The sequence below is a fragment of the Pundamilia nyererei genome, unplaced genomic scaffold, assembly GCF_000239375.1.
Source record: "Pundamilia nyererei isolate P.nyererei 1_Seehausen unplaced genomic scaffold, PunNye1.0 scaffold00180, whole genome shotgun sequence".
Lineage (NCBI taxonomy): Eukaryota > Metazoa > Chordata > Actinopteri > Cichliformes > Cichlidae > Pundamilia > Pundamilia nyererei.
This window is the reverse complement of record NW_005187581.1, coordinates 285944-304556: the sequence shown is the minus strand read 5'-3', so window position 1 is coordinate 304556 and position 18613 is coordinate 285944. Positions and strand designations below refer to the sequence as shown.

Genomic DNA, 18613 nt, shown 5'->3' with positions numbered 1-18613 from the left:
AAATGAAAAAGCAGCCAATGTCCATAGAAAAACTTTGAAAGACCTGCAGAAAAGCTGGAGAACTACCGCTCAAGATCACTTATAAAATGCAAGAAAGTCTGGTTCATTGAAAATACAAAGAAATGAGGGGAGAGTCAAGACTTTTGTACATTACTGCATTGCAGCCACAGCGGGGCAGGGTTTCTTAGACTAAAGAAACCTGCCCCACATTTCCATTCACAGGGGTCATACGCTTTTCTTGGGGCAGTTAAAAGAACAAACATCTGTGAGGTCACTGAACAAACACCTACATGAGTTTAATGTTCAGCAACCAAGAGTTTTCTGACACGTTCACGTATATGGAACGCCCTGTCAAGATGCTCCCAAAGATGGGCCGTATTGAGGGCGAAGACACAAAAAACTAAGAAGTCTCACTCAGTTCGAATTTCCTGTAGGATTCAGAGTAGGACTTATCCAGTGGCGTTTTCATTTTTCTTTCTTTAAAAAAAATCAAAAAAAAATAATCAGTTTATCAACTCAGTTTTAAACTAATGGACACTCATGATCAACCAAAGTAATTAATTATCATACTTTGTAGTCATTTGTTAATTAGTGCGCTTTCAGTTGTAACATTTATTTTTCAGTACATGAAACAAATATGTGAAGGCAACTCATTTCGTGTATATGATGTTTTCATATAAAAAAGCAGGTATTTATATAATTATTTAGAAACATATATACATGTTTTAAATGTATTATAATAATTTTATTGTGGCAGTAAGCCGGGAAAGCGCCATTTGTAACGAGTGACCCGCCTGTTTGTAGACGATCTTTGGCTCGCAGTGCGTCTGCGAAATGAAATCCACGGTGTCGTCAGATCCGTAAAACGTTCCCCCTCTGGCTTCATTAAACAGAAGATATTGGGGGGAAAAAGCTCAAAGACAAGAGCAGTAAGAACCAGACTTTTTCTCGCAATGTCACTGAAACATCCTTAAAGAAGAGTATTGTGTCGTTGCCCACGGACTGAGCACGGACACAGCAGCCTCCTCCGAGCCGCGCGTGAGCTGGGATGCACTGCCGCTAGCCTGCTATTAGCTTACGCGTTAGCTTTCCGAGCAGCTCTGTTTTTACGACGGGACCAAGCAGACCGTAAGTCAAGCTGTTTGAGAACTGCTACATTGCCTTTCTGTCTGCGTTCTGTCATATATTGTTTATTAATTTATTAATTTATTTTAATTTCTGCGTCTCTGAACCAGGCTTTGCACGTTGAGCTTGCAGATTTGTTTACCATTTCTCCAGCTTTTTCTCAACAGCTGCATATGTGAACTGGAAGCGGGCCTTCTTTTCACACAAAAATGCATTTCTGCCTTAGTTCAGCAGATTTTTGTCAAATGGGCCCCCCATCACTGCGTTGTTCGCCCGACCTCACCGGCGACCTGAATATAGCGTTACCTGAGAAAACTGTACACCTGTGCTGGCGCACCTGTTAGGCTCGTATTTACTACTGCATCCGGGTTTCAGTACAGCTCCAGCCTGTTCTGCAGTATTTGCCTTAATATTTTTTTAACCATTACGAACTCTTAAATTTGCCATTGATTTAAAGTTACTTGCATCCGTCGACTTATTGTACGTCAGTGTTTATTAATAGCGTTTGCCTCTGATGCTATTTTCGAAGCTGCTAATTACGAATAATTAATGAGACGAATATATGAAATAATGTGCCGTTTGGTATTTATTTAGCCTGTCTAGGTCACTTGATTGAGAGACAAAACCTACTGAACAGTAACTGAAGAATTGTTAAACTATCCGACCCACAGTACAGCTGCAGTAAGCTGTCTTTATTGCCATGGGTGCTGTTGAACAAGAGAAACACGTTTTCTACATCTATTGTAATGTCGTAAGTCAACAGAGATGGCATGGCCAAGTGTGCATTCACAAATGGAAAAGCTCCTCAGGAGAGGCTTTAGCTAATGTAAACATGGACTACGTGTACTATACCTGCCTTCAAACAATAGGACATTGATACCAGGAAGGATCTACCAAAACCCTGCAACATACAGCAGCTGAAGTTTTAGTCTGCTAGTTAATAGCATAGTTCACAAGGACTCAAAGACTGTTTAAGTTACCAAAGTAACACAAATTGATCACAGAATTTGTAGAGAAGTTACTGATATTTCTTATGACCTTTTCATTAACTTGGGTTAGACAGTGAAGCTCTGCTTCATCAGTGCATTCATTTGTTACCTGCTAGACTCTCTTAAAAGTTATTTTAGTTCCCCAAAGCCAGGGACTGAGCCGCCTCAAAAGCCTTGCGCACACTCTTCTGCTCTCAAGTTTGTCACATTCAAATGCTGTCATAATAAGAAGAATATATTACAGTGGCATTGGAAACTAGGTGAGGGACTCAGCTTTGTATACCAAGTGGGGTCATGTGTTAAACGGAGTAATTGGCTTCGAAACTCCAGTTCTAAGATCTTTTCACATTAAGAATTAACAATATATACCAAAAATCACCCACACATCCATAATTATCAACCTGCCTTTTTTTCTTGTCTTCAGAAATTTATCAACATTAGAGCAAGTTTGTTTTGGTTTTTTTGTTGTTGTTTTGTTGGGGGGAACTCTAATTATCTCGTCAGTATACATTGTAGAAACAGTGTTTTTGTAATTTTTTTTTTCTCATTTAGAAAAAAGAAAAAAAAAAAAAAGAAACAGTGTTTTTGAAAAAGGCTTCCAAAATGCAGTTTTTGTATGTATTTTTTTATTGTATACTACACCCAGAGGAGCTGTTCGGTCATGGAAACCTAATGCCATTAAGCCCCTTTTATACAGTTTCTTTGTGCTGATGTTAATGTCAGTGGAGGTTTGAAACTGTGCAGTTGTTGAGTCGGGAGAGTGTTGGTGACGTTTACATTCTCAGCGCCTCAGCACTCGCCAACCATGCTCTCTAACTTTCCATGGAATACCACTTTTTGGATGAATTGATGTGGCTCTCAAATACTTCCACTTTGCAGTAATAATAAAACTGGCTTTAACAGTGTTATACTATTACAGTACCATACTTAAATTCAGTGAACTTTTTAGAGTGGCCTATTGTTTCACTAATATTTGTAAAGGCAGTCTGCATAGCTTGATTTTTATACGCCTTAGCAACTAGATGGAAAGAATTTGAATTCAGTGAGGCTGTGTTTCTCAAACCTTTTGCTTATGTAGTGTCTGAAAAAAGCCCTACTGATACAAGTTTGATTTCCATTTTCACTGTCTAATATGAACTCAATCGCTGACTTCACAGGTAAACCTCTGAAAGTGCTGGGAGAATTAGGTCTGGGCATTGTCCAAAGTTGCACACATGTAGCAAACAGTAAGAAATTTGGTGTATCAGATGCTACTTGAATTTGGTTTTGGCTACATGTGGTGCCTGGGTATAGCATGCCTGAAGGTGGACATGTGACACCCGCTCACTCACTGTGTATTGTTTGGACAATTACCTGCTTTGTTCTTATATGGTCTCAGTCAGATTAGCCTATTAAACAGGTTAAAGACAATTGAATACCCTGCTTGACTGATTTGGGCACGTGTGTTTGCCAATACAGCTCCATCAGGTTATATCTGGAAAAGTTTTTGTGGAAAAATGTCATTATTACAGGCATTAGCTTTAGCATTTAGCTTTGTGCATTAAACTGAACTGTGGCCCTCATTAGTGAATTTATTATTACTGTCAAATATGATGTCCATATTACTGCGTGTTTATCTTTTTGGGTTTTAAATGAATGTGTGGCAGGCTGCATCAGTTTGAGCCATTAAAATGACTGGAGCGTTGTGATGTAAACATTTTGCTGTTTCCCTTCACTTTGGGTTTTTAGGGAGTGGATGCTGGTCACACAGAGTCGTGCAATTGTGCTTTAGAACAGAGTGGCCACTTAACCGAAGCGGCTCATTGTACTGTCTGCATCTGTGTGTAGTAGTCTTTCATAGGTGTGTTGTTTTTATCCCGAGCGGTAGCCTTGCTCTTTGAAAACCACCTCCTCGCTTGTTTGTGGTAATTATAATCCCATCTGCTTAATGGTTGGGCTGTTTAGACTAAGCTCTTTTGGTCTCTTCCCTTCAAAGCGGCACAGTTTTTCTATCTCTGCCACTTTTAATTTATTTACACGTGGTAGTTTTTAGTTTACACACTTTGTCTCGCTCTCTCTTTCTCTCTCTCACAGGTGTAGTGCATTATGACAGACAGCATTATGAATAAAGCTGCCACAATGGAGATTCCTATCAACAGTAACGGTGACACAGGGACACTAACAGAAGACGACAGCCTTGAACAGGTAGGTCGGGCTGCCGTATCAGTTCAGTCTCTTGTGTGTAACACTTGTAGAAAAACCCTTTTTGGTTTTTTGTGAAACAACAAACTGTCAGCAAAACCTAATTTGTATTTTCAAGTCAGATAGCTGCCAACAGAGTACGCATGAAACGGAGCTGTTTATCTTTTTATTTGTTGTAAAGAATACATTAATTATCTTTTTTTGTGTTTGTATTTCTTTGTAAACAGTTTATGGTGTATTATAAATCTAAAAGGACTTTTCTGTCTTTTGCCAGGCGCTCACATTATTTTGTGCTTCAATTTTTATCCAAAAGAATGAAACAAAGGAAAAGCATCGATGTTTCAGCCAGTGGTGTTTCTTTCAAATTAGAGCCTGTAGGGAAAATTGAACCTAGATACTTTAGCCTTTTGATTACATCAGGTTTGATTATGTGTTGTTAATGGTGGTTGGCTCAGTAATATTAAAAATGGGTACTTTTTTGAGTTTGAAGTTTGAATTTGACATAGTGGATGTTTTTCTTAGCTGCTACAAGATTAGCCTGGTATGCTTGTTCCTTTCACACCATTCACAGCAAAGTGTGAATAAGTACAAGCTGTATGGACAGTACAGTTTAGATAATGTTATTATTAACAACTGTGAGCCTTGAGTGCTTTAGTATACGAACTAGTGACCTACTGTTTATTTACCTTTTTCCTTTATTTGACTTAATTCACTGAATGGTCACTCACAGGCAGGATCTAGATCTTACAGTAATTTTAAATGAAGTTAGTTTTCTGCACAGGTTTATCTGTTGTTTGACGCGTTGCCAACTACACAATATCACAAAGGCTTGTGTTATGTTGCTTGCATACCAAGAACTGTGGAAAGAGCTTCCATGGGGAAATCAGGTGTTGGAGACCAGCTGTTTCCCTGAGAACAGCTGTTCCCACTAACATATGAAGGGATATATATATAAATATATATCAATCAATCAATCTCTGATGCAATATATGTCTATATTGATCTCAAGTGTTGGATTCTCACGCATTTTTCCCCAGGTGAGAACGGCTTCAGAATGGGGGAGGGGAAAACACTTTAAATGGACAAGACAATATGAGATTTGGATTAAGTAAAGTAGTAGTGGATTCTCTGAGAGATATTGGGAACAGTTTGTTAGCTGTCTTCCATCTCAAGGCACACCTTGTTGGGCAAACAGACTGAAGATCCTGCCGGAAACACTGGCAGGGAACTGCATTAGGGTATTTGCTTACCAAACTATGTGCTCAGCTCACACGTAGTAAAAGAACAACCTTCCTTCTCGGAAAGCTTACAGTGTGTTGCGTGTGTTCAACCATTTGGTGTGACTACCTCAGTTTAATATGTTTATGTATGAGAAGTGTTCGGCTGCACTGTTTTGTATTGGATATTAACCAGTTGTCATAGCAACTCTGCAATTAATCTGAAACTGGCGATGCTTTGTCCTTGGTTGAAAGCCCTGTGAAATCAGATTGATATCTGCTGCGCAGCACTTGATTTAAAGCTGCACAAGTCTGTTATTTCTCACATGGGATGAAGACTGGCAGGTAAAGAAAAAGCAGGTCCAGTTTCAGATGTTGCAACATCATGTGCATGACAGAAAAAGGATGGTGACTGGCAGCTTGACGTGACAGAGACATCACTGACTGCCAACAACGTCTTGGCAGCAAAGGCTCTCTGGTGTCTCTTCAGATAACAGCATTTTAAGATGCTTGTACCATCATACACAGTTTCTCACAGGTGGTTACTTGTGCAAATAAACTTAAACCTACGTCACCTCCCTATTCTGGCATTCTAAACAGTATTTAGTGGAAATATTAAACAACCTAGAAAAAAAAAAAAAAATCACCCCCCACCCTCCGCCTTATGATGCTTAATCGATGTAATAGACTTTAATTTAATGCACGTGTAAAACAAATGCACAGAAACCAATTATTTTAGAAAAGAAAGAGAAAAAAAAATGTGCAAATAAATCTTTATTTATATAAATATCCCATGGGTAGTTGTAAAGTTATATCTTTTCATGCTTTGGCTTGACTTGTGGTAGTTTGGCTGCAAAGGAATTGAACCTGTACAAACAAAGTGTTGAGGGAGGGATCTGTGTTTGCGTCAGCTTTCTCCCACATTAAACAGATGTCATAACACAAGGCAGAGCTGTAAGGAGGAGTTACAATGACTGAATGATGATAAAGCATAGCTAAAACAGACTTTTGGTTAAAATGTATTTGCGTAGATATAATGCCCCCCCCCCTTTTTTTTTTAAAGGTCTTTGTATTTAATTGTATGTTGTTGGGTTTTTTTTTTTGGTTTTTTTTAAGCCATTAAAAATTTTGTTTAGAACAGTAGAAAAACAAGAAAATGTTGACTTTACCTGTCAAGTCAAATTCAAATTGTGTTCAGTTTTTAAATGGTGTTCAGAATATAGGAAGTCCTGCTAATTCAAGCAGCCACGTGGAGCTACAGGTGCTCTTTACCTGCCTGGCATCTTTTTCCAGTTTGGGCCAGAGGTAAAGCAGATGTTTCCATAGAAAACGGGACATTGCCTTGACTAGACGGTTGAGGCTATGTGGCCACTGATCACTGTTATGCTTATTAAAGATAAGAGGTTTTATGAACTACTAACACAGGTTGGCTAAACCAATTGGTCGGCCTTTGCGGGATGGTCTAGACTGGCAACTATTATTATATTGAACTCTGTTTGGCTTGAAGGTGACACATTATTTTGGCACGTTTGTTTCAGTTAAAGTATTGTTGGGGAATTTTTTTCCACTTGTCAGAGTTGTGAAATCTGGAGTTGGGGCACTAAAACTTTGCTTGTATGGATTTATTTTTGTGTCTACATTCAGTCCCTTTTAATATTTTTCCCCTCCCTTCTTAATGTTGTCACTTTTAATGTCCACGTCTTGTATAGCTTAATTTTTACAGTGTTGTGTTAGAGTCTGTATTTTCTTTTTTCCAGACAGTGACAGTTAATATTATAAGCACCTATGGCATCACATTGGAGATCGAATGCAAACATGTTCACCATGTAGACTAGACTCTTGAAATTATCACATAATCTAGTCTAATGATGCAACCTGACAAGCTGTGATATAAGTCATCACTGCTCTCCATCCTGCATCACTGCTGTCTGTGGACATTGCAATGGTTTTTCTGAGATTTCGTTTGCATCCTCCTATCTTGTTTCATATTTCAGTCATGGATTTTTTCCCTTTTGTCTCCTTTTCTGTTTGTTTCTTTTTCTGTTGTTGTTCTTGTTGTGTTTGTCAACCCAACCCCCCCACCCCCACTCCCCCTCCTCCATCTCTGTGCAGGCTGCAAAGCTGCAGTGGAGCTTAGATGAGAAGGTAGGGAGCTCCAGAGGCACCAGGGTGAGCAGGCCATTTGTGCATTTGCGTGTATGTTGTAGTATGGTGTGTAGTACTGCTCAGTGGTTTGACTTCAAGGGGAATTAAATTGCCTTGCATCGCTGCACTGGTTTGTTTCACAAAATGTCAGATATTTGATCTTTAATTCAAACCACTGTGCAGCTTGCCTGGTAAACTTACTCCTACTAACTGTAGCTAGAAAGAGTCTCCAATGACTGACATGTTTCGTGGGATATCCGTCAATTTGAGATGTTATGCTCCATTTGATTATTAGATGCAAAGATGTCTAGTGTGTGTCGTTTTCGGTTGCCTAAGGTAGCCCAGATAGTGTGTGTGTGAGTGTGTGAGATGCCTAAATTTTTAGTGGGTGATGGTTAACAAAACAAGATTGTTCTGTTTTATACTAATGGTCTTTATTGTCATACTAATGCTGTGTTGTTGATGTGATTTTGCTTTACTTGTTTTGATGTGTAAGTCAGTGTTTATTAAAAAAAAAAGAAATATTTAATTCTGCAGGTCTGATTACAAGATGAGTCTTAAAAACCAGATAATGCCCTGAAGCAAAGCTTTCAGGACATTAAAGATGGGTCAAATCAAAGCAGTTGTAATTTTTTTTTCTGACTCTAAGGTTGTATCGCATATGTTATGTGTTTGTTTACAAAGCGGAAATAGCCATTTCCCTTGCAGGGCGTTATTCTGTAATTTCCTTATCACATACTGTGTAGTCTAAGCATGAGCATTTGAAAATGTGGGCTCCTTTGTTCTTTTTTTTTTCTTTTTAATGGTCAGAAATAACAGAAAAAACAGACTTCCATTAAGTAACTCTGTTTATCTAAACTAAATGAGGCAAATGTTTAGCAACTTATCAGATGTCCATTTGTTACATCCTTTAAGTTTTTAGATGATTTAACTCATAGTTAAATTACTTGATGTATGAAAAAGAGGCTTTCCTGCAGACATGAACACATTTTCAGTCTTTTTTTAAGTTCTTAGGCTCCTTTTTTTCCCTCAATTTTCCTTCCTTATAATCCTACATATTTTTTAAATTGCTGATACTTCAGCAGGAAGTCAAACAAAAGAGAACCGCAGCTTAAACAAAACCCGAGGGAGAGAGTGGCTCATAACCCAACTCTGCTCGTGAGCCAAAACTTCAAAGAAGCCTCTGATGGCGATTATAAGTAGAAAATTACTTATTTGTGCTTTTCCATAGATCACTGAAGTCACTGTCTGGATTAAACTCTGAGTTTATTACAGCTGTGTATAGAAGTTCAAGTTTGCAGGAGATTCAGATCACTTGGATTAATTATTGACGGACATGTTAGTCATGTGTTTTCTGGGTTTTTTTTAACACTTTCATACAGTTTTTCCATTTTGCTTCCTAACATTCCTCACGTGGTGTTTGTCTCACTGTCAGTGGATAACCTTTTGACTGAGGCTTTAGCCTATGTTATCTTAATTTGGCTCTCAAGTCACAATCTCCTTTCTGTATATTCCTTCCCCAACCCATCTTTTTATCCCGCCCATCCTTTTTCTTTTTTCTTTTTTTTTTTTTAACATTACATTTTGCAGGACCTGCAGCAGGTGATGGTATCGGGTCCCAATCTCAACGAGACTAGCATTGTATCTGGGGGCTATGGAGGAACAGCAGAGGGCATTATCCCCACCAGTTCAATCAAAGGTAGTGCTGCTTCACCCTTTGTTCCCATTACTCATTTGTGATGTTTTTTTCAGGCTCTGTACTGTCTCTGACTACCCACAAGATCATGCTGCAATTAATGTATTATTACCTACTGACTGTGCTTTAAAAGGTAGTGCCTGTTGTTACTTACTGTTGTCTTTTTGCTTTGTATCACCTCTTTTTGTGCCAGCAAAACAAAGAAAGATTCATTATAGTTAAATAACATTTTACCAGCACACAACTGATGGCACCCAAATGACAAACACTGGCGACCGCCATCAGTAAATGTCATTATTCACTGATGGGCTGGTTGCAGTCTGCAACACTGATAACAGGGTTTGGGTGGTGTAGCTGTGCATTTCTATTACTGATTTTATGAAAGCACATTTTTCCATACGGTGATGCTTCTACTGGAAGTGCTGTGCATCGTAAAACGTGTTCTTAAAATGCAGCTAAACCTGTTTGAAAACAAACGGTAGCCTTGATAGCAAGAGTCATTTACCATCACATATGGCTGAGGAGGGGGGAAAAAGCAGTCCATGATTTATTAATGTTTTTTAAGCGGTAAGGTGATGGTGCAGAGGGCTTCAGCATGAAAACTCGGGCCTCTACACTGAAACGCAAATATCACCAAGGCCGTGCAATAGCCACAATGTTTGTACTTTTGTGAAAATAGTATTTTTTTTTTTTTTGTTCCTTTGGCAACTAAAGAACCATTAAAAGAAATGACTTAATCCATGATGATGTTGTTTTTATGTATCTGATAATGGTGATCATAGATATTACTGAAGCTGGCTTATCTGTCGTTTCATCAACCTTAAAAAGATTTTTAAGAATTTGTTTTGCAATAAGAGGAGCAGAGGTTGTTGTTGTTTCAAATGATGGTGCATGTAAAGAAAGTTTTAGATGGAAATAGTTAAAACTTTGTTTAATAAAATAATTCTTTATCCCTCCCTCTCTCACAGGCCCTGCTGTGCACTACAATGCTGAGTTTAACAAAAGGATCCCAGTTACAGGATTAGGTGCCTTAACCTTATTGTTGTTAATAATAGAGAGCTTATTTCCAAAATACTATTTCTTAGTTAGGGTAAAGTAAGGTGATTAAAGAAGATCTCAAGTGCATTAAAAGTGCGTTTTGATTTCTTTCTGTCTTTGTTTGTTCTCAGAGTGTGGCTAGCTCATTTTGGAAATATGCTCTGTGTAGAGTGTCCTTTTCTTTCTTTTTTTAGGTGACTGGGAAATGACTTGTCTGCCCTTTTTCACCAGTTTTTCCTCTTTTTCAGTGGAAACAAGGGCATTGCACTTACCTCTGCCTGCTGCTCTTTTTGTAGACACCTTGTGGCTTTTTCTATAACAGTATTTCTTTCTCATTTGTAGGTTTTGGGTTGGTTTCTCTTGTAAGGTGTGGGTGTGCACCCACTGAACCAAATCCATCTTCATGCTTATTAACTCACTCAAGGAGGTTTTTTTTTTTTTGTAGTGTGTATGCCATTCTTTGTCCAAGTAGCTTGAAAAGTTTTAAATGAATTCTGATAAAACTCTGCGTGGGTGTAGAGGGGGTCGTGTTAATAATACAATAAAATTTGACTTGCATCCATCAAGGTCTACAAGGTCGTCTTAATAATTTATTGATCAAACCAAGTTATAATTTAGAAACTATTATTCTTACAAGTATCTTGTGTATTGTCAACACTAAGTAACGTGTCACATTTGACCTCTGACCTTTCCTTCAAGGTCAAAAGATTGATCTGAAGTGATAATAATATAATAATACGTATTAAAATTATTTTTCTTACTTCCATTATTTGCCTTTAAACATATAGTGAATGATATATGGGGATTGTAAGTGTCACGGTACTATAGACTTCTGACCTCTTCTCTAAGGTCAAATAAGGTAAAACTTTCTTAAAATGTGTTATCCTAATCTGTTTATATTGGGAATGTTTAGGAAATTATACTGATGTGTGTGGGCGATTGTGGCTCAAGAGTTGGGAGTTCGCCTTGTAATCGGAAGGTTGCCGGTTCGAGCCCCGGCTTGGACAGTCTCGGTCGTTGTGTCCTTGGGCAAGACACTTCACCCGTTGCCTACTGGTGGTGGTCAGAGGGCCTGGTGGCGCCAGTGTCCGGCAGCCTTGCCTCTGTCAGTGCGCCCCAGGGTGGCTGTGGCTACAATGTAGCTTGCCATCACCAGTGTGTGAATGTGTTTGTGAATGGGTGAATGACTGGATATGTAAAGCGCTTTGGGGTCCTTAGGGACTAGTAAAGCGCTATATAAATACAGGCCATTTACCATTTACCATAATCCATGCAAACATCTGTCATGCTACACTAATATGAATCTTACTGTACTATGAACATCTTAAAGTATGTTTTAAAAGACCAAAGAAAACAAAATGAATATACACAAACTACAACCCTATTCCCATGAAAGTAAATACTGCCCTGAGAGTGAGCTCCCTTGGCTTGAGCTTTTTACATTTTACATTCTGTTAGTTTTTCCCATCTGCTGTTATTTAGTAAAAGCTTTAACCAGTCCGCTCCACACACAGTATCCTAGCAGTTAGTGTGACTGCAATTCAAACTCTGGTGATCATTGCTCATTTCTCTGCATTGTTCACTGACTGTCATGTACTTAATGTTGCCTTTTCATCTTTGTACTTTTCTATTTTTGTGCTCCACCTTCTTTTTGCAATTCCCTCCTACATGCATGATTCTTATCCCTTTCTCCCTTTGTTTATCTTGTGGTCTTGTTTGCATCTCCCTGCATTTTCCCACATCTTCCTCGTACCTTGTTATTATTCTACTTTTGACATTTTTCAACTGTTAACGACTGTTTAAAACATAAATATCAAATTACCCAAAATATTCCCTTAATTAGTAAAAACATGTAAATTCCACTCCCACTCCTTACCATAATGAATGCTCACTGAAAATCATTCTGTCGTCCAAACACCCATTTAATGTCATAGAGCTGCGTATGAAGGCCAGGCAAAGTAGCAGTCCTGCCATCTGTCCAATCAAGGTACTGAGGAGGGAAAAATGATGTTCGCAGCCTCTACGTTGATTAATTAATTGCCAATATAACAGTGTGAATATTGCAGTATTTCTTTAATCAGCTTCATAAAAAGGATTTGGTGTCTTCCAAAAAAATCTTGTTTTTCTGTTCTGCCAGTATTTCTATCCAGTTTAGTTTTAGTATTTTCCTGCTCTGTAGTCACTCATTAACGCTCTCTGATTTATGTTTAAGGGTTGGCCGTGGCTTACAGAATAACAGATGTTAAACAATCCTCAGTCTAAACTTTCTTAGATCCTGGACACTTTCAGTGGTTAAAAAATTCAGTTTCATCTGATTTTGTATGGGGTAATTTTGCTGTCCAAGAAGGTTTTGCTTGTGTTCATGTGTTTGTGTTACTATATTTGGGTGTTCCACCTCAGGTTCCAACATGCACCACAGCAGCAGCAGCTCATCAATGACGGCAGAGGAAACGACCCGCGGTGTGGCTGTGGAAAAGCTAGAAACAGTGAAGAAATGGGGTCTGAATACTTACAAGGTATCTGAGATTTTGTTATATTGACTGAGTAAAACTGTGATTAGCGAATAGCGTTATTGTAAAATGGTAATTTTTCAAATTTAAATTTATTTTTGTGTAACTAATGTCTCTTTGTTCCTTCCTACCGTGTCATAGTGTACAAAGCAAATGATCTCAGAGCGTTTCGGTCGGGGTTCCCGGACCGTGGACCTGGAGCTGGAGGCTCAGATTGAGGTGCTGAGAGACACTAAACGGAAATACGAGAATGTGCTACGACTGGCCAGAGCTCTGACCAACCATTTCTACAACATGGTGCAGACACAGCATGCGCTTGGCGACACTTTTGCTGACCTCAGTCAGAAATCTCCCGAGCTTCGGGTGAGATGTCACTTTGTATTTTAACTGTTTGTGGCTTTGTTGGTGAGCCACACTGATGCCAGTATGATTATTAGGTTTATTTTAGCCATTTAAAAACTTCTTTTTTTGTTGCTTACAGGATGAATTCGGTTACAATGCAGAGACTCAGAAGTTGCTGTGTAAGAACGGAGAGACTTTACTTGGTGCCATTAACTTTTTTGTGTCCAGCATCAATACGTTAGTCAACAAGACCATGGAGGACACCCTGATGACTATCAAGATGTATGAAAATGCAAGGTTAGTACATGGAGTACATAATTAAATCAGGGGCCTTAGCATTATTCTAAATGGATAATTGTGTTTCATACCTGCTCTTTGCGTAAATCGGAAGCTGCTTGCTAACAAATTTACTATATCCACTTAAAAGATGGCAATAATGTCAGTAATGATGCATTCGGTGTGCTTCTACTGCCCTCCAGTGGCCAATATGATCTGTTAAAATAGTTTAATATAAAATATCTAAACTTTTATTTAATATATAATGTAAACAGTAATATTTTCAACTAGATAAATTATTACATTTATTAATGTGAAGAAATACACAATTGGTTTAAGCAAGATTGGATGCAAACTGCATGTTGGCTGGTTGAATAAACCTCATCCCTCAGCAACTCTTAATTTAATGGTTGTGTCAAAATCGCCCATTAGCTGTGACCAGACCAACAGTTAGACCTTTGAGTCAATAGATCATTCGAATCATTAGGAAATATTTCTGAATGACCAGCTAAAGGGCAGAGTTGGCATATTATATATGAAATTGACAGATGAGAGAAATAACTTTTTTGATTTGTAGCTCTGAAAGAGAAACTGTTATTTTGTTTGATCCTTTATCTCCAAGGACCTCGCTAAAAACTTCTATTTTAATTTTATTTATGATGAAATTTTAAAACAAAGCATTATTTTGTCAAGATTGTTGCACTGTATCATCTCCTCTCCTTTTGTGTACTTTTAGACTAGAGTATGATGCCTACCGGTCAGACCTTGAGGAACTGAGTATGGGTCCAAGAGATGCTGTAGCCATGGCCCGTATAGAAGCTGCTCAGCAACAGTACCAAGTCCAAAAGGACAAGTACGAACGTCTTCGCTCAGATGTTGCCATTAAGCTCAAGTTTCTGGAGGAGAATAAGGTTAGAAGCATAATTAGGTCACTATGAATGAAAAAAACACCTTTATCCAGGTTTAATTTAAGTTCTGTCATTCATGATGTGCACAGACTAAATCCCTAACTCTCTGGTGTCTTTCAGGTGAAGGTGATGCATAAGCAGCTCCTTCTCTTCCATAATGCCATATCAGCATACTTTGCTGGCAACCAGCAGCAGCTTGAGCAAACGCTGAAGCAGTTCAATGTAAAGTTGAAGCCCCCAGGGGCTGACAAGCCCTCCTGGTTAGAAGAGCAATGAGAGGCCCTCGCTGGACCTCCTGTAGCTTCCTTCTCAGCCAACAACTCCACCTGTTACCTGTTGAAACCCCCAATTTAACAGAGGACCACTACAGAGAGAAACAAAGAAATAACTGGTTGGATGAAGATTCAAGATGAATGCATGGCAGGATGTTTGGACGGATGAATAACAGGGTATTAGTCGTGAATGAGCTAAGTGCAGCAGGAAACCAAGTGGCCAGTTTCATGAAGAGTCAGAGGGCTTTTAGTGCCTCTTTTCCCAATTTCCTTTTTTTCACTTTAACCTCTCTTTGTGCTTTGTTCCCTGAAAATCCTTTAACCGTTCCCTTCCCTCTCTTATACTTGACTCAATCCCAATCTATCTCAACACTTTTTTGCTGTGTGAACTTGTTAGTCATGTTTATGGCCATCATTGTATTCCTCAAGTGCTCCCAGTTCTTAACTTAAACCAGACACACACACACACACACACACACACACACACACACACACACTGAGATATCAGTAAACATCACTTCAAAACTCCCAGACCTTATCTCTCTCCTAGTGTGCCTCCTTATATATGAGCTGATCAGTTAAAAGAAAGCATGGCCTGAAGGAAGAAAGACAAGTTCATAAAAAAGGATTTCCATCCACACATGAAAGGGTTTTTACACTGTTCACTGGAATCTTCAAACTATCAAATCAATGTACATTTCAAATTTAAGTACTGTTTTATTTTTCAAATACATACGTGATTGTTTGTAGCACATTAAAAAAAAAAAAAACCCACAATGTTGTGTTTAGCCATTTGGTTAATTTGGCATCTGATCTCCTTTTTTTTCTTAATTATTTTCCATCTGTTCAGCTGTACTGTATGTCTCGTGTTTAAAGTGAAGGAAGGTCTGCTGTTTGGGACAATATGTGCTGGTCTTCTGGATTACAAGCACCGCAGTGCTCGGTCTGTAATTTTTACTCATAACATGAAAATCCTTTGACTTTGAATCTTATATGCAACAATCGTTGACGATTCCACAGCTTTCCAAAGTCATACTGGTTCAAGTCTTTACTAATTTTATTTTATTTTCCCAAAGAGAAGAGAGAGGTCTGTTTGTTGAATGACAGGACTTAATATGTTTACATTGGTTAAGCCTGGAGCATCCCTGTGAGAGATGGGTATTTCAAGCAAACTTGACTGGATTCACTTAACCGGAAATAATAAATTTCACTCTCTTTTACATTTGCACATGGTACATTAATATGTGCATTTTTGATTTTTATTTTATCTTTTTAACGTTAACAAGGGCATGTTATTGGGTCATATCATTCAGTCCTCCTGAAGCAGAACACATTCGTCTATAGTTACCTTTCTTCATACTGAAGATTACTGTAGCTGTCTGATATAACTCATACTAATATTTAAACCTCTTGTGATTAGTGGTTGGGGTTGGATGTAATAACACTAATGATCCATCTGTGTTTTCTTAATGTAAACATTGTTATAGTAGTAAACAATCATCAGTCGTTGACAATTAAAATATAGCACATGTTGAACTTTTAATCATCACTGTATCACGTTTATTATATTTTGAATTCAACGTGTTGTACACAAAATTATCCAGTTTAAGACATTTTGCAGACGACATGCTGAAATGAATTCCTTTACCAAACCAAATCTGTAATTGAGCTACTCAAAACAACCTCTAAATTTAGAAAGTGACGTGGCAAACCTCTGTCAACTTGAAGGGAGAACCTAATGTAGTGAATGTTTAACCATGCTGCATTTAACTCATGGTAGCCACTAGTGACAGATGGGAGTGCTCCACGAAACCTCCATCAGTTAATGGGTGACTTCTCTAGCTTCTTGTCCCTGCATTTGCATGACAGACAGCAGAGTATAGGTGCAGATATGTGCGCTCTCACTGATGTTGTGCTCTTTGCCTTCTGCGCGCTAGCTCGCATGGACTACGTCTGTTGATTTCAATTTTGGAAACGACTGAAGCAAAATCCACAACATTTCACTTTAAATGTGTACTCGTAAAGACAGCTTAGAAAAGCAAATGGCGAAATTTTAAAGTTTGTTTGGCTTCAGTTTTTTTGTTTTTTTCCCCCTGAATTTTATGAGTTTTGGCTAAAGAAGTCGTTCAGCATGACCCTGGCCTTTCTCGTGGCTAAAACTGCAGTTTCACTGGCCAGCTGCTGGTCTGTTTGACCATCACGAAGCAATATTAACAAGATGTGACTCCTCTTTTCCAAAAGCTGTCCTTTTGATATTCCTAACCCTTACACCAGACTGAATGGCAATAGGATTTGGTTTTGTTTCACTGTGGTAAATCCTCCCCTAAGTTTGGGGGAAAAAAACACCAACTGTGTGAAAAGTGGAAAACATTTGAAGTAACTTTTACTAGCAGCCTCGCTAGTCTTCTAGATTGTTGTCGAGAAAGATCAAGATTTATAAAACGAGATGTTTTATTTGTGTACAATCAATGTTTTCTAGGCTGAGCTGGTGTATTGTACTGTATGGATGATTGCAGACAAAATATTTATGATGATAAATGAAGTGGTGTCATGGATTGATGTGATATTTTGCCTTCATTCCTCACTCACACCTGAACAGTCCTACCCCACCCCAAGGGAACTGAAATTAAAAGTACACATTTTCAAAAGCTTTGTCTTCATTTTATTCTGTTTTGTGTTGCACTAAGAGTGTGTGTGCATTTGTTTACTTCCTGAAAGTAGATGAAGAAGTAACTCTGGAATCGGCTGAATAAACTTTAATAACCAGGTATTCAGGAAGTACCTTAACCATCATTTGTTGAAATTGCTCTACAGTTGGATTCTTTCTCAGAGTTACCTAAACTACTGTGCAAGTCTTGATCCACCTATCATTTCTCTATATTTTGATAGAAATGTGGAGATGGTTACAGCAAATTATTGAAAGTTACCCAAAGAATTACAGGCACCCTTCCACTGACACCATTTCTGATGAGGCTTTGGCAGAGGGCACTAAAGGGCCAGATGTATCTTGCAGCTCCTGTGGGATGTTGCACAGGACCCTGAAGCTCCCAGGCTTCTGGTAGAGGACCTGAGCTTGAATTATTATTTTTTTATACATAATATATAATCTTTTTTTTTTAAAAGAGATGACACTTGTTTGCTTCTTTTTTCTTTTTTTTTAAAGAACACACTGCACACCATGATATAGGTCAAGTTTTTGGTTCATAACTCTTAATGGTTTTTTTAGTCCCAGTTTTATGTGTAAAACTGTTAATTTTGGTGTTTTTTTTGTAGATTCGTCTAAAGAACAGAATAAATGTGCTTTTGTGACCAACTGCTAGTAAAGTGTACAGAGTACATTTTAAAAATCATTATTTGCCAAGTGTTCTGTTAAGGCTTGGCTAGAATGGGCCCAGCAAATGCTCCAATTTAGATGATTTTGGAAAATGTGAAAGAGGACTTTTAACTGTTACAAGTTCTACTGTTTTTCCTACTGATAAAGACCATGACTGTTCATACTACACCAAAGTCATTAAGTGATGTTTTACACATTTCCAATTTAAGCCAAAAGAGTCAAGCTGACAGACTCGTTACTACAGTATCATTTTTTTTTTTTATCATGTCGAAAAAGTCAGACATTCTGTCTGAATTGTGCTTATTTTTCTTATAGTATTGATTGATTAGATGGTTAGTTAAAATTATGTATACTTACAGAAAGGGGGATTTCACTCATCCAGCCCACATAAGATCAAAGTGGGTTGACATCTGTGGTGTAGACAACGTTATCCCTTGGTTTGGTCCCTTTTTAATGCTTGAATGATAGAGGTCAGTGTTAAGTGGCTTAATAAGAACTGGACTGAATATGAATGAAAAAGCAGCCAATGTCTAAAACAAAACTTTGAAAAACCTTCAGAAAGTCTGGAAAACGTTTTGTC

The 18613-nt window shown here is 38.2% G+C and overlaps 1 protein-coding gene across 5 annotated transcripts; it reads left to right on the top strand.

Moving 5' to 3' along the window:
• Positions 1–795: 795 nt before the first annotated feature.
• Positions 796–17347, top strand: arfip2b (ADP-ribosylation factor interacting protein 2b). 5 transcript variants are annotated; one of them, XM_005746581.1, is made up of 10 exons: positions 796–1128; positions 4188–4298; positions 7625–7657; positions 9248–9356; positions 10322–10378; positions 12792–12907; positions 13043–13264; positions 13383–13540; positions 14256–14430; positions 14548–17347. In XM_005746581.1, the coding sequence occupies exons 2-10, from the start codon at positions 4200–4202 to the stop codon at positions 14701–14703; spliced, it is 1125 nt and encodes a 374-aa protein (XP_005746638.1). In that variant the 5' UTR covers positions 796–1128; positions 4188–4199; the 3' UTR covers positions 14704–17347. The 5 variants fall into 5 exon arrangements, with proteins under 5 accessions (XP_005746638.1, XP_005746637.1, XP_005746640.1 ...); XM_005746580.1 differs by having other exon boundaries at positions 7625–7681; XM_005746583.1 differs by lacking the exon at positions 7625–7657.
• The last annotated feature ends 1266 nt before the right edge of the window (positions 17348–18613 follow it).

Coding starts and splice junctions, on each gene's coding strand:
- arfip2b (XM_005746580.1), top strand. CDS start 4,200: ATGACAGACAGCATTATGAATAAAGCTGCCACAATGGAGATTCCTATC. Junction 13,265..13,382: donor AGAAATCTCCCGAGCTTCGG/GTGAGATGTCAC, acceptor TGTTGCTTACAG/GATGAATTCGGTTACAATGC. Junction 13,541..14,255: donor AAGATGTATGAAAATGCAAG/GTTAGTACATGG, acceptor GTGTACTTTTAG/ACTAGAGTATGATGCCTACC.